Source organism: Mercenaria mercenaria, chromosome 10, assembly GCF_021730395.1.
Source record: "Mercenaria mercenaria strain notata chromosome 10, MADL_Memer_1, whole genome shotgun sequence".
Classification (NCBI taxonomy): Eukaryota; Metazoa; Mollusca; class Bivalvia; order Venerida; family Veneridae; genus Mercenaria; species Mercenaria mercenaria.
Genome location: NC_069370.1, coordinates 39,734,681 through 39,755,518, shown reverse-complemented (window position 1 = coordinate 39,755,518; position 20,838 = coordinate 39,734,681). Strand labels below are relative to the sequence as shown.

Genomic DNA, 20,838 nt, shown 5'->3' with positions numbered 1-20,838 from the left:
GGAACCGAACGTTAGTAAAGTTTCTTACCCAGTGTTCATAGGGTTGGGAAACAGGCTCACGTGTAAAGTAATTTTTTCTTGAAACTACGAAAACGGAATCGTGTCAAATGAAAAATAGACCTATTTATCAAATATATTTTCTCGCAATTGCGAGATATTTTTTCATAATTACGAGAAACTTATTTCGTAATCACGAGATAATAGATTCGATAAATATTTTTCATTTGACACGAGTCCGCTTTCGTATAATATAAATTGCGATAATGCAAATATATGGGGATTTCCCGGACATTATATTTATGAAGCCACTGTATGATTAGTATTACAGTAACGTCACAAAAGTGCACGCTATTATATTTTCGATAAGACTTAAGGTATTGGACCCCTAACAGTAAAGTTTAAAAAATGGCATTTGTTTGGTATATTCTTAATGTTGACCGTGTTTCGCACTGTGTTGCAATTTTTAAACAATTTTTACCGTGCCCTTATTTTATAAATTTTGTATAATTTATGTATTTCCACAAGCTCAAGTAGAGACAAAATGCAAAGTGATGGCCACTGTCCAAAACGTTTGCAGAAAATTCGTTATACCATTGTTTTGATATGATAAAAGAAACTTCAAACTATTGGTAAACAATAATTAAACACAAAATAAAACTGTCAATATCATTTTTTCTAGGGTGTCTCAAGTAAACGGATTTAATGAGACAGAATTCTAACTCCAGCATTATAAAAATTAAGGTTGAGTCATGTGGGAATGTTTTAAGTTTGCTCACTTCACTCAAAAATAACATTGGGGCAGAAGTAAAACCTACCTACATTTCTTCCACAATATGTAATCTAAAGAGTGAAGGCAAAATAGAGAACTTTTATCGCATCTAACTCGGTATTTTAAAGATGTCTAATTCTGCCCCTTCTGCTTCAGAGGTAAATTCACTTTGAATAGCAAGAAATTGCTTATCAAATGAAAAATTTCCACTTTTATACCATAAATCAATACTTACTAGAAAAAAAGGAAAATAAGGGGAAAAAATTAGTCCCAGTGGGGCTTGAACCTACGCCCACCTGAAAAATTTCAGTCAAAGTAGGTTTATGGTTCAAATTAAATACTCTTCAAAAGGAGGTACTCTATTACGGGTCTAAACCCTTAAGGTCCCTGACATGTCACATTGTGATTGGACTACATTGTATTGAATATTTGCCCTGCTAAAGAGGCAAGAACAAACTAACTTGCTAGTTGGATGAACAACATAGCTATTTTATTAGTTAAAATGATTCTTAGCACATTTGATAACGCTATATCAAAGATGGTGGTGTTTGGTCTAGGGAAAATCTTGCTTCACACTAAATTAAAACAATGCACGAAATCAGGATACCAGCACTGTTAAACTCCATTCCCTGAGTAGAAGGGTTGATACATGTTTTAGGAATTCATATTTAGTTGATATGTATTCGCCAATGGTGGTGCGTATTCCTGTGAAAGATGGTTAGCGATAAAAAGGAGAAATCGAGATTCGCTGCTCTTTAGCTGAACTATGAATCTGATGTGTCGAATTTTGCTAAAATTGGCTAGAAAAAACGTATGTGTAAATGTTAACACTTACGTCACACATATTTAACAAAGTGTTATTTTCAACGAAATATGATTTCTGTGTCTCAATGCTCAATGACAAGATCATAAGTTGTTTTTCATAAAATCATCGCCTTATGTAAGTAAAACGGGTATATATACACGTGTTTGTTATTTCAATTATACTTATTAAGATATCATCAAGGAAACATGACTGAGGTATTTACCTGTAATTAAAATTATATTTGTTATTTCATATAGTATTAATTACAGAAATGCATATAAATAATAATAAATAATGATAGTAATAATTACTTTTTTTTAACTAAAAATAAATTTAGTTTTATTTATAGTTTAAAAAATATTACTGTTGTAAAGTTGTTTTCAGAGGATTAAAATAAAGTGAGAGGACGTGTAGTGGTACTGTGCTCAAAGATTAAGTGAGAGAAATGTTTTGCTGTAAACATAATGGAAGAATTATGAATTAAAAGTGTGGTAAGTGTGCGGGAGTTGTTTTGGACCAATAAGTGGAGTTTTGCTTTATATTTCGCAAAACAATGTGTCAGTACAAAGTCTATTCTTTTGCAGCATTGTAAAGGCAAAAAAAGTATAGCACATTTTGGGTTCGAGTGCATTGTGTGCTAAATAAATGTCTTCACTTTTCACAAAGTTTTATCCTTTACCAAAATAAATATGACACTTCTCAGCCTTTATAAATGCGATTTCATTTTACATATGCCTATTTACCAACGCTGGTGGTTCTACTTCAGCTGCCTACAGGACAAAGTCTATTCTTTGACAGCATTGTAAAGGCAAAAAAGTTATAGTACGTTTTGGGTTCGAGTGCAATAGTTCTTTTTCAACTGCCTACAGAAAAAGAAAATGGTTAGAAAATGTGTGCAGTAGACGAAAACCATCAGTTATTTTGTCTGTACAGTTGTCTGCGTATATAGAAATTTTGCATAAGAATAAGCTTTTGGCTTCAGCGACACAACTCCAGCACATGTACTTTCGGTTCAAAATTCGGTCTTTTTTACACTGAGTTTAGATAAACTCTGGTAACTAGTTTTGGCTTTATTTTTACCATTTTTATTGTCAAAACTTTTAAACTACGTTATCTAGTGAAATTTCAAATTATTTCTTATTGATGGTCAAAACTCGATCCCAATTAAATGCAAAATGTATGAAGATAAAACAGGGCAAATTATCCATGGTATAGCTTTAGTCAGTAAAAAGCCGAAAAAAAGTTAAACGTTAAAAAACTTAACAATAACTTGTTTCCCTTTTAGTTAAACTAAATGAAAATTGAGACCCGATTGGGTCAGAATTCTTAGGTTTTTTTTTTTTTTTTAAAAAATGTCTTCTGTTTATTTGGCAAAACTACCATAATCGGAGTAGTTCTGTCTCACAGTCCGTCATTTTAATATTTTAATGTGGCATCCAGACATTTCGCATGGCGAAATTGTGACAAGAACAAAAACAACATTATTTTTATCAAGCTCAGATCACAAAAATTAACACAAGAGTTAACAACAAGAGTATATTTCATGAAATATTATGACATGGTGTTGCTAAACAAGAAGAGTAAAATTATATCTGCATTTTCCCGAAAACTTAAGGCCGATTTTATAATAAAATAACGCATAAAAAGATACATGTATATTGTATTTTCACAGTGGAAACGTTTTTATTTATTTGTACTGAATTTCATATAAAGTTGAACACAGGTTTTTCCCAGCAAGAAATCTTGTCACCTATCCATATTTTTAATCCCTAAACATACCAGTACTTTTATGAAAATAAATTAATCAAAGTGATTTTAAAATGTACATCAAAACTAAACATGTGTTTATATTTAAAAAAAATCAAGACAAGAGTATGACCATAGCTATCGAAGGTAAGAACAATGAAATGGATATGACGGACAATAGCTTTGTTAATTTTGTTTTTCCATCACTTATATAAAAAGCTGACTCTCCAGTCGTGCTTTCGCCACTGACCTATCTAAGGTGGTGCCTATGTGTTTGTCCTGTACTTGTTGTCTACCTGTACTTAGTCTACGTATTTTGTGTCATTATTTACTTAATGTCTAATCAATCAAACATACACTGTTTTAGGGATTTGTTTTGCGAAGCCTGCGTTCTAGGGACACTGTCGTCCCTATTGTCTGAATAAGCTTTTGCAAGAAAGCTAACCGTGAATAGAATACAAATTTTACATTCGTGCTAAAACATGATTTTCTTCATTTCAGATAATGAAAGCTGTAGAAACCCTGTCTATTTTCATTTGCATCTTTTTGATCACGTGGTCAGCCGGTGACGGAGCTCCTCAGTGGCGCCCGCAAGGTCGTTTTGGCAAACGTTTTACCAATACAAGAACAGCTAGTGATATAATGTCAGCCTTACAAACAGGTTTGTTTACTTGTTTAACCTTTACCCTACTAATTTTCTAAAATGAACTGGTCCATCATTCAATACTAACGGATGTGCAGGCTGATCTTGGTCTGCACTGGATCACATGCCGCCAGCAGGCTAAAGATTAAATTGTGTTATCTTTTGATCTTTTCCCTGACGACCTCCTTGATTGTTTCTTTTTGGTGTCCTTTTGTTTCTTCAGTTTTTCAGTTGCGATAGAACGTGACATTTTGCAGAAAACCATACTAGTTATTACTGCTTTTAACGCAAAGTCTGTTGAGAGACAAAACGACAAAAAAAAATAAAATCAGTAAAATACATTAGCTCTGTAGAAAATGTGAAATAAATAAAACCACGTTTTTAAAATGACAGCGTTTACTGTCATATTAAGAATGTGAAACGTCGTAATGGAATCTTTATCATCATATGCATGTATCTCATATTTAATTCCATTATATTATTGCTGATACTTTTTAAGTTAACATATACAGAGAGTGGTCATTTTATATACAATTGTAAAAATGATTACGTCATTCATTATTCTTTGCTTTTTTGTACCACTATATCTAAGGAAATTGGAATAAACTTAATTAAGGATTGCTGTTTTGATAAATATTTTCTACAATGTAACCGAGACATTTTGGACACTTTCTTCTGTTATAAATTACTTTATGCAAAGTGTTAATGTTTTCTACGGACTGATATATGTTTTCCAGCTACAGCACTAGTACTAGTAACCTTTATAACTTTAGTGTAATGTTATTTTCTTGATAAATGCATACACAACTAACATATATTTTAATATGACTAACAATGCTTTAATCATCACAACGATCTTATGTTGACTTCTCATCGACGTGATAATTAGCGCCATGTACGCATCTAGAAATAGCGCTGTCAAATCTGATCAAATATTTTACTTCGAAACATGTTTAAAACAAAATGTCACATAGCATAACTGTCTTAATTAATTTACACACACACGGAGATGGTTATTAGCTGTGCAGAATAATTCGCCATCATTTGCGCCCTAATGGAACTATTCCGCAAGACGTATTACCATTTCCGGTCCTGGCGTGTATAAACAAAGGAGAGTAACGACCTACCATTTTGCGCCATACAAGCGCTAATAAACAGTTCTATGCTATTTTTTTCTAAATTTTACGATAAAAGATTTATTAGAATCAAAACAATTTTTAACAAAACCGTCTTTGAACACAATTTATACGCTCGGGCGGATATACGTCGTATATATTACCCCCGACGCATTACCGCCCATCGACTACAAATAGTGTTCTAACACGATCTGATTCATATTCCTATTAAACAAAGAGGGCTGAAAAATGTGTGTTATTATACAACAATTAATTTTTCTGATGTCGCAATAATTGCGTCATAGCGTCATGCGGCATAGAGGTGCGATGGAAAATAAACCAACAGAAAACAGGCAAATATTTGAATGATGTCGTCAAGGATGTTCTTAAAACTCCTTTGTAACGAGTTAGAATCGAAATAATATATCTCATTTTGTGGCTTGATTTTAAATAAAATCATTGTTTAGAGTTCAGAGGTGAAGGAATTATATCACTTGGGCGCAGCCCAAGTTATATGATAATATGCATTTGAACGACAAATCACAAAATGAAACATATTATTTCATAATCAAAACTATATGCTTTAAATTATTTAATAAATGTTACATTACAAAACATTTACAAATGAATTAGACAATGATGTAACTACAACATCAGTAAATGGTCCTGGCCAGATTACGGCACATTCGTGGAAAGTGTGTGATAATACTGGTAAAGGAGAAAAAAAGAAGTTAAGAAAGAGTAAACGCAGACAAAACACAACTCCTCAGTTAATGAATTTCCCTGAATATGCCGATCGCATAGCATCTACCGTCCCTTGACGTCCCAACAGCATCTACCCGTAATAGTGCCATCAGCGGAATTTTAGAGAAATGTTCAATAAAATGATAACATTGTTAGATTCTTAAAGAAGCCTTTTTTGTACGTTTATGCAGTTAAAGGGCATGAACCTTGTCTCACCATTTTTGTTCTCGATACCAAATATGTTTGTTGACGTTGAGAGGGCAAGACATTTGCGTGCTCATATGCAACTAAATCAATACAAAAGGGGTCTGTATTGAAATTGCTACAATTACCTTTGATGCACGCATGTAATACATAGTATTGTCTTTCATCAGTTAAGAAAAATATGGATTTTGGTGAAATAAACTTTCGTTTTAGTTTGTACATAAACATGGCAATGATTCGACTTCCCGAGTATCTTGATCAAGTTTATTCCATAATTACAGTGACGATGGTATCATAGATTGTGTGTAAACATGTTAAGTTAGTAACAATTCGAACAGCTTTGTATCGTTTTTCTTTCATTTATCTATTTTGACACAACATAACCCCTAGGTGGTTTTTATGTTCAACAAAATCGAGTTGTATACTATTAAAGAATAAAGACAAACAGTTGGAACAGGAAGAAGAAGAACACAAGACCATCATTGTTTTGGCCAATATGGGATAGTCTGTCATTCTTTGTTTGGAGTTCTTTTAGTATATTCTGTATTGTTTAAAGAAACTGAGAAACTTTTCACGTATATCATTAATGTACGTCAGTAATAAAAGGGGACCTAGCGCCAAGCATTGAGGAACACCAGCATTTACAGTCTTTTTAATCACGAAACCAATTTTCTCGTGATAGATAGCCAATTTATAAAATTTCCAGAGATTGGATATTGATGCAATTCAAAGATAAGACCGGGAGCCATCACCTATCTAAAGTTTTTTTTTTTAAAAAAAAATAACACAAAACAATGCAGGTTGCTGCCTTTTCATTAAACGCTTTACGTAATGGATTATGAATATCATTTAATAGAAAAAAACGGTTGAATTGCCATTTAAAAATCTAGACTAGCTTCGGTTTCGATAAATCAAATTGTTTGTATGGAGATAATTGTAAATATGTTTGACTACTACTATATCCATGATTTATCCAAGCAGATTATATAAAAATGATCTAAAATTTGATTTGATGTTTGAGCCATTTTAAATAACGGCTTACATTTGCTAGTTTCCAGCTACTTTTGTAAGGAGCGACGGAATAAAACACACTGGGCAGGAGGGAGTGGGGATGGGGGTGCAGGCGATTCCTTTTACATTCGATAACTTCTTAGCTTTATTGACTAGTATTACAGGTTGTCGATTATTTCATTTTCAGTCATATCAAAATTCTATGTTGAATTCCGAGTTTTTGTGCAAAATTTCGGAGTGCTGATTCGTACACATCATCCGTCGAAGAACTAACATGAAAACTTTTAACACATTGACTTTTTCAGCATCAGTAACTGAATAATTATGCAATGTCGTATGCAAAGTTATGGCATATGAAGAATAAAATTACGAAATGTAAAATCACTTGAAAGGAGATAACCATACACGTTTCATTAACCATAATTGGACTTTTCAATCTTCGGTTTCGATAAATCATTCGTGGAAAGTGGAAAGACTGTGTGATAATACTGGTAAAGGAAAAAAACAGTTAAGAAAGAGTAAACGCAGACAAAACACAACTCCTCAGTTAATGAATTTCCCTGAATATGCCGATCGCATAGCATCTACCGTCCCTTGACGTCTCAACAGCATCTACCCGTAATAGTGCCATCAGCGGAATTTTAGAGAAATGTTCAATAAAATGATAACATTGTTAGATTCTTAAAGAAGCCTTTTTTGTACGTTTATGCAGTTAAAGGGCATGAACCTTGTCTCACCATTTTTGTTCTCGATACCAAATATGTTTGTTGACGTTGAGAGGGCAAGACATTTGCGTGCTCATATGCAACTAAATCAATACAAAAGGGGTCTGTATTGAAATTGCTACAATTACCTTTGATGCACGCATGTAATACATAGTATTGTCTTTCATCAGTTAAGAAAAATATGGATTTTGGTGAAATAAACTTTCTCTTTAGTTTGTACATGGCAATGATTCGACTTCCCGAGTATCTTGATCAAGTTTATTCCATAATTACAGTGACGATGGTATCATAGATTTTGTGTAAACATGTTAAGTTAGTAACAATTCGAACAGCTTTGTATCGTTTTTCTTTCATTTATCTATTTTGACACAATATAACCCCTAGGTGGTTTTTATGTTCAACAAAATCAAGTTGTATACTATTAAAGAATAAAGACAAACACTTGGAACAGGAAGAAGAAGAACACGAGACCATCATTGTTTTGGCCAATATGGGATAGTCTGTTATTCTTTGTTTGGAGTTCTTTTAGTATATTCTGTATTGTTTAAAGAAACTGAGAAACTTTTCACGTATATCATTAATGTACGTCAGTAATAAAAGGGGACCTAGCGCCAAGCCTTGAGGAACACCAGCATTTACAGTCTTTTTAATCACGAAACCAATTTTCTCGTGATAGATAGCCAATTTATAAAATTTCCAGAGATTGGATATTGATGCAATTCAAAGATAAGACCGGGAGCCATCACCTATCTAAAGTTTTTTTTTTAAAAAAAAATAACACAAAACAATGCAGGTTGCTGCCTTTTCATTAAACGCTTTACGTAATGGATTATGAATATCATTTAATAGAAAAAAACGGTTGAATTGCCATTTAAAAATCTAGACTAGCTTCGGTTTCGATAAATCAAATTGTTTGTATGGAGATAATTGTAAATATGTTTGACTACTACTATATCCATGATTTTATCCAAGCAGATTATATAAAAATGATCTAAAATTTGATTTGATGTTTTGAGCCCATTTTAAATAACGGCTTAACATTTGCTAGTTTCCAGCTACTTTTGTAAGGAGCGACGGAATAAAACACACTGGGCAGGGGGGAGTGGGGATGCAGGTGCAGGCGATTCCTTTTACATTCGATAACTTCTTAGCTTTATTGACTAGTACTACAGGTTGTCGATTATTTCATTTTCAGTCATATCAAAATTCTATGTTGAATTCCGAGTTTTTGTGCAAAATTTCGGAGTGTTGATTCGTACTCATCATCCGTCGAAGAACTAACATGAAAACCTTTAACACATTGACTTTTTCAGCATCAGTAACTGAATAATTATGTAATGTCGTATGCAAAGTTATGGCATATGAAGAATAAAATTACGAAATGTAAAATCACTTGAAAGGAGGTAACCATACACGTTTCATTAACCATAATTGGACTTTTCAATCTTCGGTTTCGATAAATCATTCGTGGAAAGTGGAAAGACTGTGTGATAATACTAGTAAAGGAAAAAAAAAGAAGTTAAGAAAGAATAAACGCAGACAAAACACAACTCCTCAGTTAATGAATTTCCCTGAATATGCCGATCGCATAGCATCTACCGTCCCTTGACGTCCCAACAGCATCTACCCGTAATAGTGCCATCAGCGGAATTTTAGAGAAATGTTCAATAAAATGATAACACTGTTAGATTCTTAAAGAAGCCTTTTTTGTACGTTTATGCAGTTAAAGGGCATGAAACTTGCCTCACCATTTTTGTTCTCGATACCAAATATGTTTGTTGACGTTGAGAGGGCAAGACATTTGCGTGCTCATATGCAACTAAATCAATACAAAAGGGGTCTGTATTGAAATTGCTACAATTACCTTTGATGCACGCATGTAATACATAGTATTGTCTTTCATCAGTTAAGAAAAATATGGATTTTGGTGAAATAAACTTTCTCTTTAGTTTGTACTTAAACACGGCTATGATTCGACTTCCCGAGTATCTTGATCAAGTTTATTCCATAATTACAGTGACGATGGTATCATAGATTTTGTGTAAACATGTTAAGTTAGTAACAATTCGAACAGCTTTGTATCGTTTTTCTTTCATTTATCTGTTTTGACACAATATAACCCCTAGGTGGTTTTTATGTTCAACAAAATCGAGTTGTATATTATTAAAGAATAAAGACAAACACTTGGAACAGGAAGAAGAAGAACACGAGACCATCATTGTTTTGGCCAATATGGGATAGTCTGTCATTCTTTGTTTGGAGTTCTTTTAGTATATTCTGTATTGTTTAAAGAAACTGTGAAACTTTTCACGTATATCATTAATGTACGTCAGTAATAAAAGGGGACCTAGCACCAAGCCTTGAGGAACACCAGCATTTACAGTCTTTTTAATCACGAAACCAATTTTCTCGTGATAGATAGCCTATTTATAAAATTTTCAGAGATTGGATATTGATGCAATTCAAAGAGAAGACCAGGAGCCATCACCTATCTAAAGATTTTTATAAATAACACAAAACAATGCAGGTTGCTGCCTTTTCATTAAACGCTTTACGTAATGGATTATGAATATCATTTAATAGAAAAAAAAAACGGTTGAATTGCCATTTAAAAATCTAGACTAGCTTCGGTTTCGATAAATCAAATTGTTTATATGGAGATAATTGTAAATATGTTTGAATACTACTATATCCATGATCTTATCCAAGCAGTTTATATAAAAATGATCTAAAATTTGATTTGATGTCTTGAGCCCATTTTAAATAACGGCTTAACATTTGCTAGTTTCCAGCTACTTTTGTAAGAAGCGACGGAATAAAACACGCTGGGCAGGGGGGAGTGGGGATGGGGGTGCAGGCGATTACTTTTACATTCGATAACTTCTTAGCTTTATTGACTAGTATTACAGGTTGTCGATTATTTCATTTTCAGTCATATCAAAATTCTATGTTGAATTCCGAGTTTTTGTGCAAAATTTCGGAGTGTTGATTCGTACTCATCATCCGTCAAAGAATTAACATGAAAACCTTTAACACATTGATTTTTTCAGCATCAGTAACTGAATAATTATGTAATGTCGTATGCAAAGTTATGGCATATGAAGAATAAAATTACGAAATGTAAAATCACTTGAAAGGAGGTAACCATACACATTTCATTAACCATAATTGGACTTTTCAAAACTCTTATTGCGAGATTGTTTTGAAGACAGAAAGATTATCTTATCTTTAAAGCTAATTTCATATTAATGTATTAAATATTAAAATCACGTCAAAATATTTTCTGCGCATTGCGCTCTTTTTTTCCAGAGCATAAATTTAACCACGGTTTGAAATTTCACAAATCAGTGAACGTGTTTCTTCAACGTTTTAAAGTTTTTATCACGGATTTCATCGCTTAAGTTAGTCAATATTTACAGATAACTATAAAAGACCATTAATGAAATCTTTTCTGATCTGTCGCGTGCATTTTCGCAGTTTATGGGGAAAGTTTTAAGCAGAACACTTACCGATGTTTTACCGTGTTTGAGGTCTAATTGATCTATTGTCACGGCGTTTCCGGCGGGAGTGCTCTTTAGACGAGGTGTGTTAAAGGGACATGTCCACAAATCGACTGGAAGTGAAGATGGTTTTACGGAGGTGTTCTAAACTCTAGTTAGGCGTGCGTTCTGATTTAACTGCAAAAACTGCAAAACTATTACAGAAAATACGAAACATAAGTGTCATAAGCAAAGTCCATTAGCGTGTAAAACACGTGTGTAATGAGAAACCTACTTTACAAGTGACAAATTTACATTCGGGAGGAACGATTCCTTTAGTAAGTGAAGTACAATTCTCTCTTTCCCCAGACATCACAGATTACTGATCTGTTTCACAACATTAGATGTCATACCTTTAAATCCCATTCTGATAAGTCTAATAAAAGCTGGATGGATATCAGTTAATGACCATTGTCGAAATGCATGTAGGCTTTAATTAAAGTTATCACATGATATCAACCGAAAGGATGCTTTTGTTTCATTCTCTTATTTTTCTGCTGTATCAAGGCATATTCAGACAGTTCTAAAAGGGAGGCGGAATCATACAAAAAGCATATAAATAAAATAAAACGCCAGTTACCTGTCACAAGACGGATGAAAGCTGCCACAGATATTCATCATGTTTTATTGAGTGACATTTAGCTCCCATAACATAATGGTGCATTTTAATAATTTTGCACCTATGTTATTGTAAAAGTCTTTACCACAGTTTTAATGGATTTAGACGGAAGTAGTTCATAATTCTCTTATCTGAAATACAACAGAATGTGGAAAACAATTAAGGTATAAAATGGATACCTATAAAGCACATGCCATGGGATCATTTTCTCAACTATTACCACATTCAAGTTCAACACAAGTTCAACATTAAATAAACGGGTGACCATTCCTATCCCCTTTTAGTTCCCCGAATGTTACAGGGAATAGAAGAACCATAACCAGATAATTTATCTTGTTCTCGCAACTGTGATATTATTAGATAGTAAATCAAATAGGTTCACTTTAGGTGTATTCATAAGACCTTATGTGTGTTTATGTGCGAGTAAATTCATGGTTCAACTTATTATCCATATTTGTTGAAACTGCAAAGTTTCAACTAATTTGATTTCTTGTAGAGCGACTTTATTTATGAAGCCATAGCAGGTATGGTGTATCAAATAAGACAATTCGATGTAAAAAAAATAATTTTGTGACATTTTGAGTTGGAAAGAATTTTAGTTTTAATCGTATAGAAAATCTATAAAACTCGTCCTCTTTATTTCATTATGTTCATGACTTTAAAGGGACCAACTTACACATTTTAGGCGAAAAATAATTTCTCTCAAAATCCATAAAAAGTGATTACTCTGAAAGTAACTAGTGTTACAAACTTATTTACATAAGATATTTGCAATATATTCTTATAGAACAGAACAGAACTGAATTTTATTAAGGACTTGTACATGGTACATCGTCATGCATAATAAACAACACATTATTATAATACAATGTATCGTTAACATGATCTTTTAAACAAATAATATACAGTTATTGACTTATGTTGAGGTTATGTGTCCTCGGTCAATATCATTTTTACAGGTCCGTAAAAACACATATTGACCGAAACATAAGTCTATAATTGTTATATTATATGCCCTTCTCAAATGCATTCATTTGACTTGCCCATATTTCACACATATAAGAAAAAGTGATATCACAAGAGTCAGTATCACTTTTGCAGGTCAATATCGCTTTTTGCGGACCCGCGCGTGCACTCATTTCAACCAATCAAATGAGCGCATTTGAGAAAGGTATATAATATTAATGATTATTCAACAAACAGTAATGTTTAATGATGGAGGATGAACAGTTATAATATAACATTCGTAATATATTTATAATAATTCTATCAACAAGTAGGCTTAAATGTGTCGTTACAATTGCTAATAGAAGACGCAAATATAAATATAAATTGATAGCCAAAAATATTGTGCATAAGGTAGTAAACAGTTGCAACGCTTTTGAAATAATGCAGAAAATGTTCTATGCTTTTACAAAAGAAATGTGTTGCCGTACATTTGTGTATTATAAAATTTGGGGTCTAATACAAAGAGTTAAAGTTTTACCTATCTGACGGGAATATGGTCGGGGTTTCAGTTCATTGTATATACGGTAAACATAAATCACACATGAGAATTACGTGCGAATTACTTGCATACGTCTATTTTAGGTGCCACGAAATACCGCTTCCATAAGAGATAATTATATAGTGATTAATTCATGGCAATTTGTTTCTATGAAAATGCGATGTTTTCAATTAATATTCCTCCACAGTCTTGTTCTTATTGAGATCATGTAGGTGAAAATACATAGCGTTAAGGAAGGTATGTTTATGAAACAGAATGCAGCATGACAAGCAACCATTACCAATGTCATTAGAAGGAACACTTTTTTTAAATCATAACATAAGCATAACTGGTTTAAATAAACTAGTATATACCTGTATAAAACGGAAGCAACGGCGGATCTCATTTGTCGAAATCTACCAATATAAACAACATAACATTATATAATATAATATAATATAATATAATATAATATAATATAATATAATATAATGGCATTATAAACAACAAATACTGTATCAGTGAAGACTTTCGTATAAGTACAGTTGAAACTCGATATCTCAAATTCCAAGAGATTGAATATTTTACTTCGAGATAAACGAAATTCGACTAAAAATGATATTTTTGTGCACGCTTGAAAATGTTTTCGAGATAGTCGGAATTTTGAAATAAGCGAGTTTGAGAGATCGAGTAACGATTGTCTGTCAATTCAAGTAATATAAATGTTTCTTATTAAATGTTCATGTCGAGAGTAATCCTTGTTAGGTGTTTTAAGTTATAAAAAGTATAGATTGTTTTCTTAAAATATATAAATTGGGTGTAGCCATCACGCAGGGGAATGTATTCGCTGCACTGACATGAGACAAAAATCAACAAACAGACTCCCGCATGGGTTTACAACTACTGTTAGTCCATCTAATCCGTAGACGGGATGCTTGTGAATTACGACGCATTTTTCTAAGATCCAGATATACCTCATATACCATGCCAAAGGGTGGTAGCAGGGTCGTTTTAAATGTTTAGAATATCTTTAATAGCACCATTTTATTGCGAGAAATGTTTTATTCCTACAGAAAAAATACGACCAAAATCACCTTTTCCGCAAAAAAATACATTTTACAAATATTTTGCATGGTAATGTTCATTTTATGCTAATCAAGATATCCTGGAAGTTGTGTAACAAGTTAACAATTCATCAACAAATAAACTCAAAATTGATTTTTTATTTTGTCACAAATGACTGAAGTTTATAATGGATAATACCAACCTCAATGATAAATTAAAATCTATTATTATATACGTTACTATAAAAAGTAACAAAAAGGCGTTTAAAACAGTCATAACGGCCTCGATTGACGAATCCATAATGGCGCAGTGCGCCTCACGCGCCATAATCATAATGGCCCCGGGTAACCGGAACGTCAGCGCGTTCTGACGTTGACGTCATGTAACAACGTCATTATGGCAGGCGAAAGGGTGCTGAATCATTTTCAGATCGATTGTCAAATACTGATGGCACTATTGATGATAAAATCAATACAAATGATGCTTAGGCCCTATAAGTTTGTAGGTGTTTTCTAGGTGTGCCATTATGGCAAGAAGGCACAACCAAGCCGTATATTAACCTCTTAATCAAACTAAGCAAGGTGTTCTGAGTGTGTAAAAAGTTCCTGTTACCGCCCTCGGAGTTCTTCCACATGATGTATTGTATAAATGGTATAGTAGTGTCGAATGTGGAAAGGGAAGTTTAGGAAAACTATTGCTATAAAGCGGTATTTCTAGCATTAGTTAGTTTGTATGATATTCACAGAAGTTGCTAATTCTGAGAGTGGGTGTATCGATATTGTTTGTACATGTTTACCAACAAATAGGTAACTGCAAGCAGTCAGTACTATAGACTTTATAGGAGATAATGACATATACGAGTATATGGCTTTTTCAATATTTACGTTTACTTCAATAATTTACCGGACAGTTTCGTTAGTCGTTATTTAGATCTTTATGTATCCCTTGTAAGTTTTGAGAACCATATGCTAGCTCATAGCCAAATATTTCAACCTTTTTAATAATCAGTATTGTCATTGTTATTATTGTGATTATTGTTGTTATTATTATTATTATTAACAGTTATAGGATAAAATACATCTCATAGTGAAAATTATCAAATACTAAGTATATTTTTACTGTTTACTCGAGCCAGATGAATAACATTTGGTTACATCCATTAAAAATAAATCTATAAAAAGGTCATTGGAAGTATAGAACTCAACCAAGCAAAACAAAATGAAATAAAGCTCGGTTTGACTGAGTCTGTTCATGGGAGTTATGAAATATACAACATCCATTTAACATGTCTCCTAGCATCGGCAATGAAATAAAAAAAAAACATGTTAGATCGAAATATTTCTCAGTCGTAAACACCAGATTTTACAATTTTCCTTTGGTGAAAATATTGCGTCTTATGTTCATTCTGACAAGCACAAATACTCTATTTATTTCCATTGGCATGTGTTCTAAAATTCTGTCAAACATGAAGACAATGTCTGATACATGGATTCCCAGAAAACAGTTACAAAGGATTCTTTGAGCGCAGAACAGTTACATCCAATAAAAGTAGTTTTACAAAATGATTTATAAGGCTTCTTTTTACATGTCATGCCAAACTTGCATATGTAAACGTGTTCTTTTTTTTTCTTCCACAAACATAATCTGCAAAACTTAATTGAATCACTAGATTTGCTTGTAGAGACAGAGAGACAGACACTGAGACTGAGATAGTAAGATGGGGGTTCTAATATTTTGTTTACGCATTAAGAGGCGTTTTTCTACGTAGTTGCAAATTCATTCATACCCTGAATATGTTAACGTTTTTGGCTACTCATTGTTTTGTCTCTTTTTTTTGGCTTTTCTATGAACAATAAATGAAACGTACACAATTTTACACCAGCAGGTAGCCATTTAGGCGACAAGATTAAAAGGAATTTTATTCACTTTATTAATAGTATGAAAGCAAAGTTGTAAAGCAATGTCGGGCTTTTTAACGGCTACGTAGTTTGATATAATTGTTATTTCAAACAGGATTACTTTCAGTATAACGAAACATGTTATTTTGTCTTGCTGGTAGAAAGTCTTTATAATTTTTTTTTAAAATTGAACTTATTGTGCTTGGACAAAATTAGAATTAAATCAGGCTGAGGTCTTTAACCAAATTATTCTTTTTTTCCCCTATTCATTACTCATTATTTTCACATACGCGTTAATTAAAAGATACATCACCATATTTTAAAAACTTATTAGTAATATTATAAAAGGTTTTATATTCATTACATACTTCTAAACCTCTTTTATGTCGTGGACTTATTGCATGGTTAAATACAGAACACAAAAGAACATGTATTTTGCTTGACTTGTACCATTCAACAAGACTTTAGTGTAGATCCTTATATAGTGTATTCTATTTCTGAGAGGATGGTCTGTTATATATGTGCAATAGATGCCCTCAAAGACATAGAGTGTTAAACATAGTTTGCTAAGTTTGATAGAATTGCTTTCTTATCAGTTTTTTTAATAATTCCATAAATTTAAACATGCTTGGTTAAATATATATTGTGAATAAATTGAATAACTAAATTAAATACAATTAAATATTCAGTTGCAGAAGATGACGATCAGTTCAGACAAATGTACATGGAAGAAGATCCCAATTATCAGCTAGTTAATACAGACACTGTTGAAGAACTTTATTCTAATCCTCCATCTGCTTTAACCTCTTCCTCATCCTCATCATCAGCATCTTCTACAAAGTGGCCATTCAGTGGTTCAAGAATATGTATAGAATCATCTTTTCCTGGAGTGTTTAGATGTCATAGGTAAGTTTGAAAATATGTGTTTGATTTATGAAACGGTCCGGGAATCAGTTCTAGTTCATTTAACCAATAAACAGAATGTACTGTTGAAGACTGCTCGTTCTGCATATCGAATTCTCCAGTCGGTTCGCTTCGACTTTGTGGGGTTAGTTACAAACCAATATCTGCATATATAATCTCTCTTACCCACCTCACAGACACTTTGGGCAATACCCCAAATACTGATGAGGCTTTCTTTCTATTTTTCGGCCCATGTTAGCCGTCAACGGAGTTATGGAAAAGTAACGTTTCAGTAAATGAAACCAAATACACAATCTGGCTGCACATATCGTCAAGTTATATTTTGCATACAGTTCAGAAGTGTCACCATTTAAGCAATTTAAGCAATATGTAGAGGATATTTTTTTGTTTTTCGCGAATATTCGGTATGTTTAATCGAAACGTGGAATAATTTTCATATTTTCACAAGCGCATAGCGCGTAAACGAAAATTCTAGCATGAAACTGCTGTTCTTGTCACTTTTCGGGGGTGTTTTCAACAAGAGAGAAAACGTGTGTCAACAGAGAGATTCTCGCGCTCACGTGCTGTTATAACACCTTTTTATATATGCGCGTTCCTTGGCAAAGCATAAACGTATTACGACCCTAAAACGGATAATTCAAATGGAAATGACGTCAACATGAAAAAACAACTCAGATATCCCCACGCATTTTATGGAAATTTAATGACGTTGAGGTAGAATGTACATGTATTCATTTATCAGTGTTTTTTTTCTTGCGTTTTATGCTAGAAAAGCGTTAGCGCATGTTCATTTCGTGTTATAACATCTTCAGAATCCCTCGGGATACGTTGGTACACTCGCCCTACGGGCCTACCAATCCCTCGGGATTCTGCAGACGTTATAACACGAAAAACATGCGTTATCCCTTCATAACGTCAGACGTTTTATAAGGTTCCAATGACGCAGACTACCTTAAAGTCCACTTCAGCATAACGTTATGAAATTCTCGCTGAAGAATGTTATTCAAATCGAGTAATGACAAAATGCGACTACAAATTTCATCCCGTTTTACGTAAAAAAAGAATTAAATACACAATCTTCAATTAGATCGGCAATGAGTTATATCATACTGAAACTTTAGTCTTCAGCCCAAAAGCACACAATAAAAGCTGTTCATGAATTTGAGAGAACCAATATAGTTATTTCAAAAATTCTTTTATCTGCATCATTAACTGATGCAAATATTTATAGATATTTAAACACCTTGTCCTGAGGTTTATGTGTAGTATAAAGGATGCAGCGCGGGATAATTTTCCCAAGAGGCACGTTTATTACAGATATAATATATCATACAGCGATATCTCAAACACTATCACACTAATTACATGTAAAAATATAATACTTGGGAGAACAGTATTATTTTACTCCGTAAAAAAAGTCACAATACCACCTTCTATTCATTTAACATTACTTTTGGGGAACATGAATTAATTCAATCAATGAAAATACGGAAGCTGCTTTAAGCATACATATCATTGTCCATGGTCATATTTGATTTGATTGATTGAAAAAGTAGTTCGCCTTTCCAAAACCACGAATCATATTTTGGACACTTTCCATTCTGCCTTTTCTTTCCATTTCCTAATTTATTTCCACCGCATATGATGCATAGCAAGGCTGCTATTTTGCCAGTTATTGTCAGACGAATGTATGCATATGAATACACGTCAAGGAAGATGATATATATCAACAATGTTTATAACATGAGTAAAGCTCATACAAGTGGTCCTTTCAATATATTAGTACATAAGTATATCAAAGATAGTTGATATCAATTTTTTGTTACCAATATGCTATCTGAGATCGCTCAACAATAGTATCCTAGTCTGGAGGTCTAGAAAGGGGAGTACATATATTGCCAAAAATGCAATTTTCTGGTATATAAATCAAATATAAACGCGGATGGTCCGAGGCAAATAAAATATTTCTTTGGCTAATATTCGCGTTTATTGACATATTTTGACAAACATGAAAAGATCTAAATATACTGGAACACAGATGTACATGTTTTGTAGAAAAACTTGCTTGTAAGACATTTCGCGAAAAAAGGTTACTTCAAACCGTATTCCTTCGCCAATTATTTCAAAAATAGCTATTTACACAGGGGAAAAATCTTTGTACGTTTAACTTGGATGATATTCCGAAGTCGTTTTAAAAAATAATCGAGGGAACAGTGCCTACAGTGAAAATTCTTGTCACATTTATGATAAAATCCTTTTTTATATTTTCAGGCGCGGCCGATCCGGGACTTCAGTTGCCACGTTACAGGACGAATGATACAAAATCAAATATCTGGTTCAAGAGCAACGGACTGGATGATTAAATATTTCAAATAAATTTTGAAATGTATATAAGTTAAATTATACTAGCAGTGCACTGCTAAATCTGTTCTATAAATAGTGATCGAATATTTGAAGTAAACATTCGTTAAAGACATTTCGTACAATGAATTAACTTCCGTTTATTTGATGCTTTAACGAGTTGTACAGTGTAAAATACGTTTGAAAGAAAGTAATATCCTGAAAATTTCCGGGGAAAATAATTTTAATGTGGATTGTATTGCTATAAATAATTACATGATTTATAACATGTTTTCATTTTCACAAATTAAATAATAAGTATTTCATATTTACTGTTAACTAAAATTGATGTTTGGAAAAAAAAAGCAGAAAACATTGTGACGTTCACGACCTTACAATATTTTCCAAACAAAAACGTCATTCTGTCAGATTTTTGTTTTTAGACTTTTTGGCAACACTCAGTTCTATATTTTGCGATATAATAGTTCTAAGTGATAACGATGTTTACAACAATTAAACCTAAAGGTGCAAGAATAAAAAGAAATGAACAGATAACTTGTGTTTTATTTTGTTTGCAACACATTATAAAATGTTGATAATAACAGTGATTTTTCAGATTTACCACGGCGTCGATGAACTTGAATAGTTGCCCGATAGTAATCGCGGACGATATCTGAACCATGTTCCCAAATTAACTAAATATAAGGTTTCATAACTATTGCCATGTGCATCTTAGTTGAGTAGACTTGCAATTTGGAAAATTGCCCTTTAATATCATTGTATTCATCTTCAAAATCCGGATGTTTGGACAATTTTGGCCTTAACTGATATAGATTAATCTACGATTAAGCTTATTACTGATTCCCAAGAACAGGTAATACTGGTTCCATGAAATGAAATAAAATTTGGATCACCTAAAATCCTTGAAGCAATAGAAACCTGTGACGGTCTAACTTGTGTCCAACACTAAACTAAATCGGAGGAGTGGATAATGTTCAGTCTAAAATACTCGGTATGTTGGAGTGTTTTGGAGGGGGTTCCATTGTGTTTCCATGATGTTAATAATTTTCATGCATTTAAAGGTGGATAATCAGATTTTGGCCATGTGACGGATTTGTTCGAAACTTTAGCATCTGATCATTTACACTCATTTATGTTCACTTAACACTTAATACAAATTAGATTTTCACTGGAGGTATTTTTAA

At 32.8% G+C, this 20,838-nt stretch overlaps 1 protein-coding gene across 2 annotated transcripts in view; it reads left to right on the top strand.

The window, feature by feature from the left end:
* The window catches only part of LOC123560380 (uncharacterized), a 59,628-nt gene extending 39,440 nt beyond the window's left edge, over positions 1-20,188 (top strand). For both annotated transcript variants that reach the window (XM_045352576.2, XM_045352577.2), the window contains exons 2-4: positions 3,822-3,981; positions 17,059-17,275; positions 19,565-20,188. In XM_045352576.2, the coding sequence (XP_045208511.2) occupies positions 3,822-3,981; positions 17,059-17,275; positions 19,565-19,610 (423 nt within the window). In that variant the 3' untranslated portion in view covers positions 19,611-20,188. The remainder of the gene's footprint in view (positions 1-3,821; positions 3,982-17,058; positions 17,276-19,564) is intronic.
* The last annotated feature ends 650 nt before the right edge of the window (positions 20,189-20,838 follow it).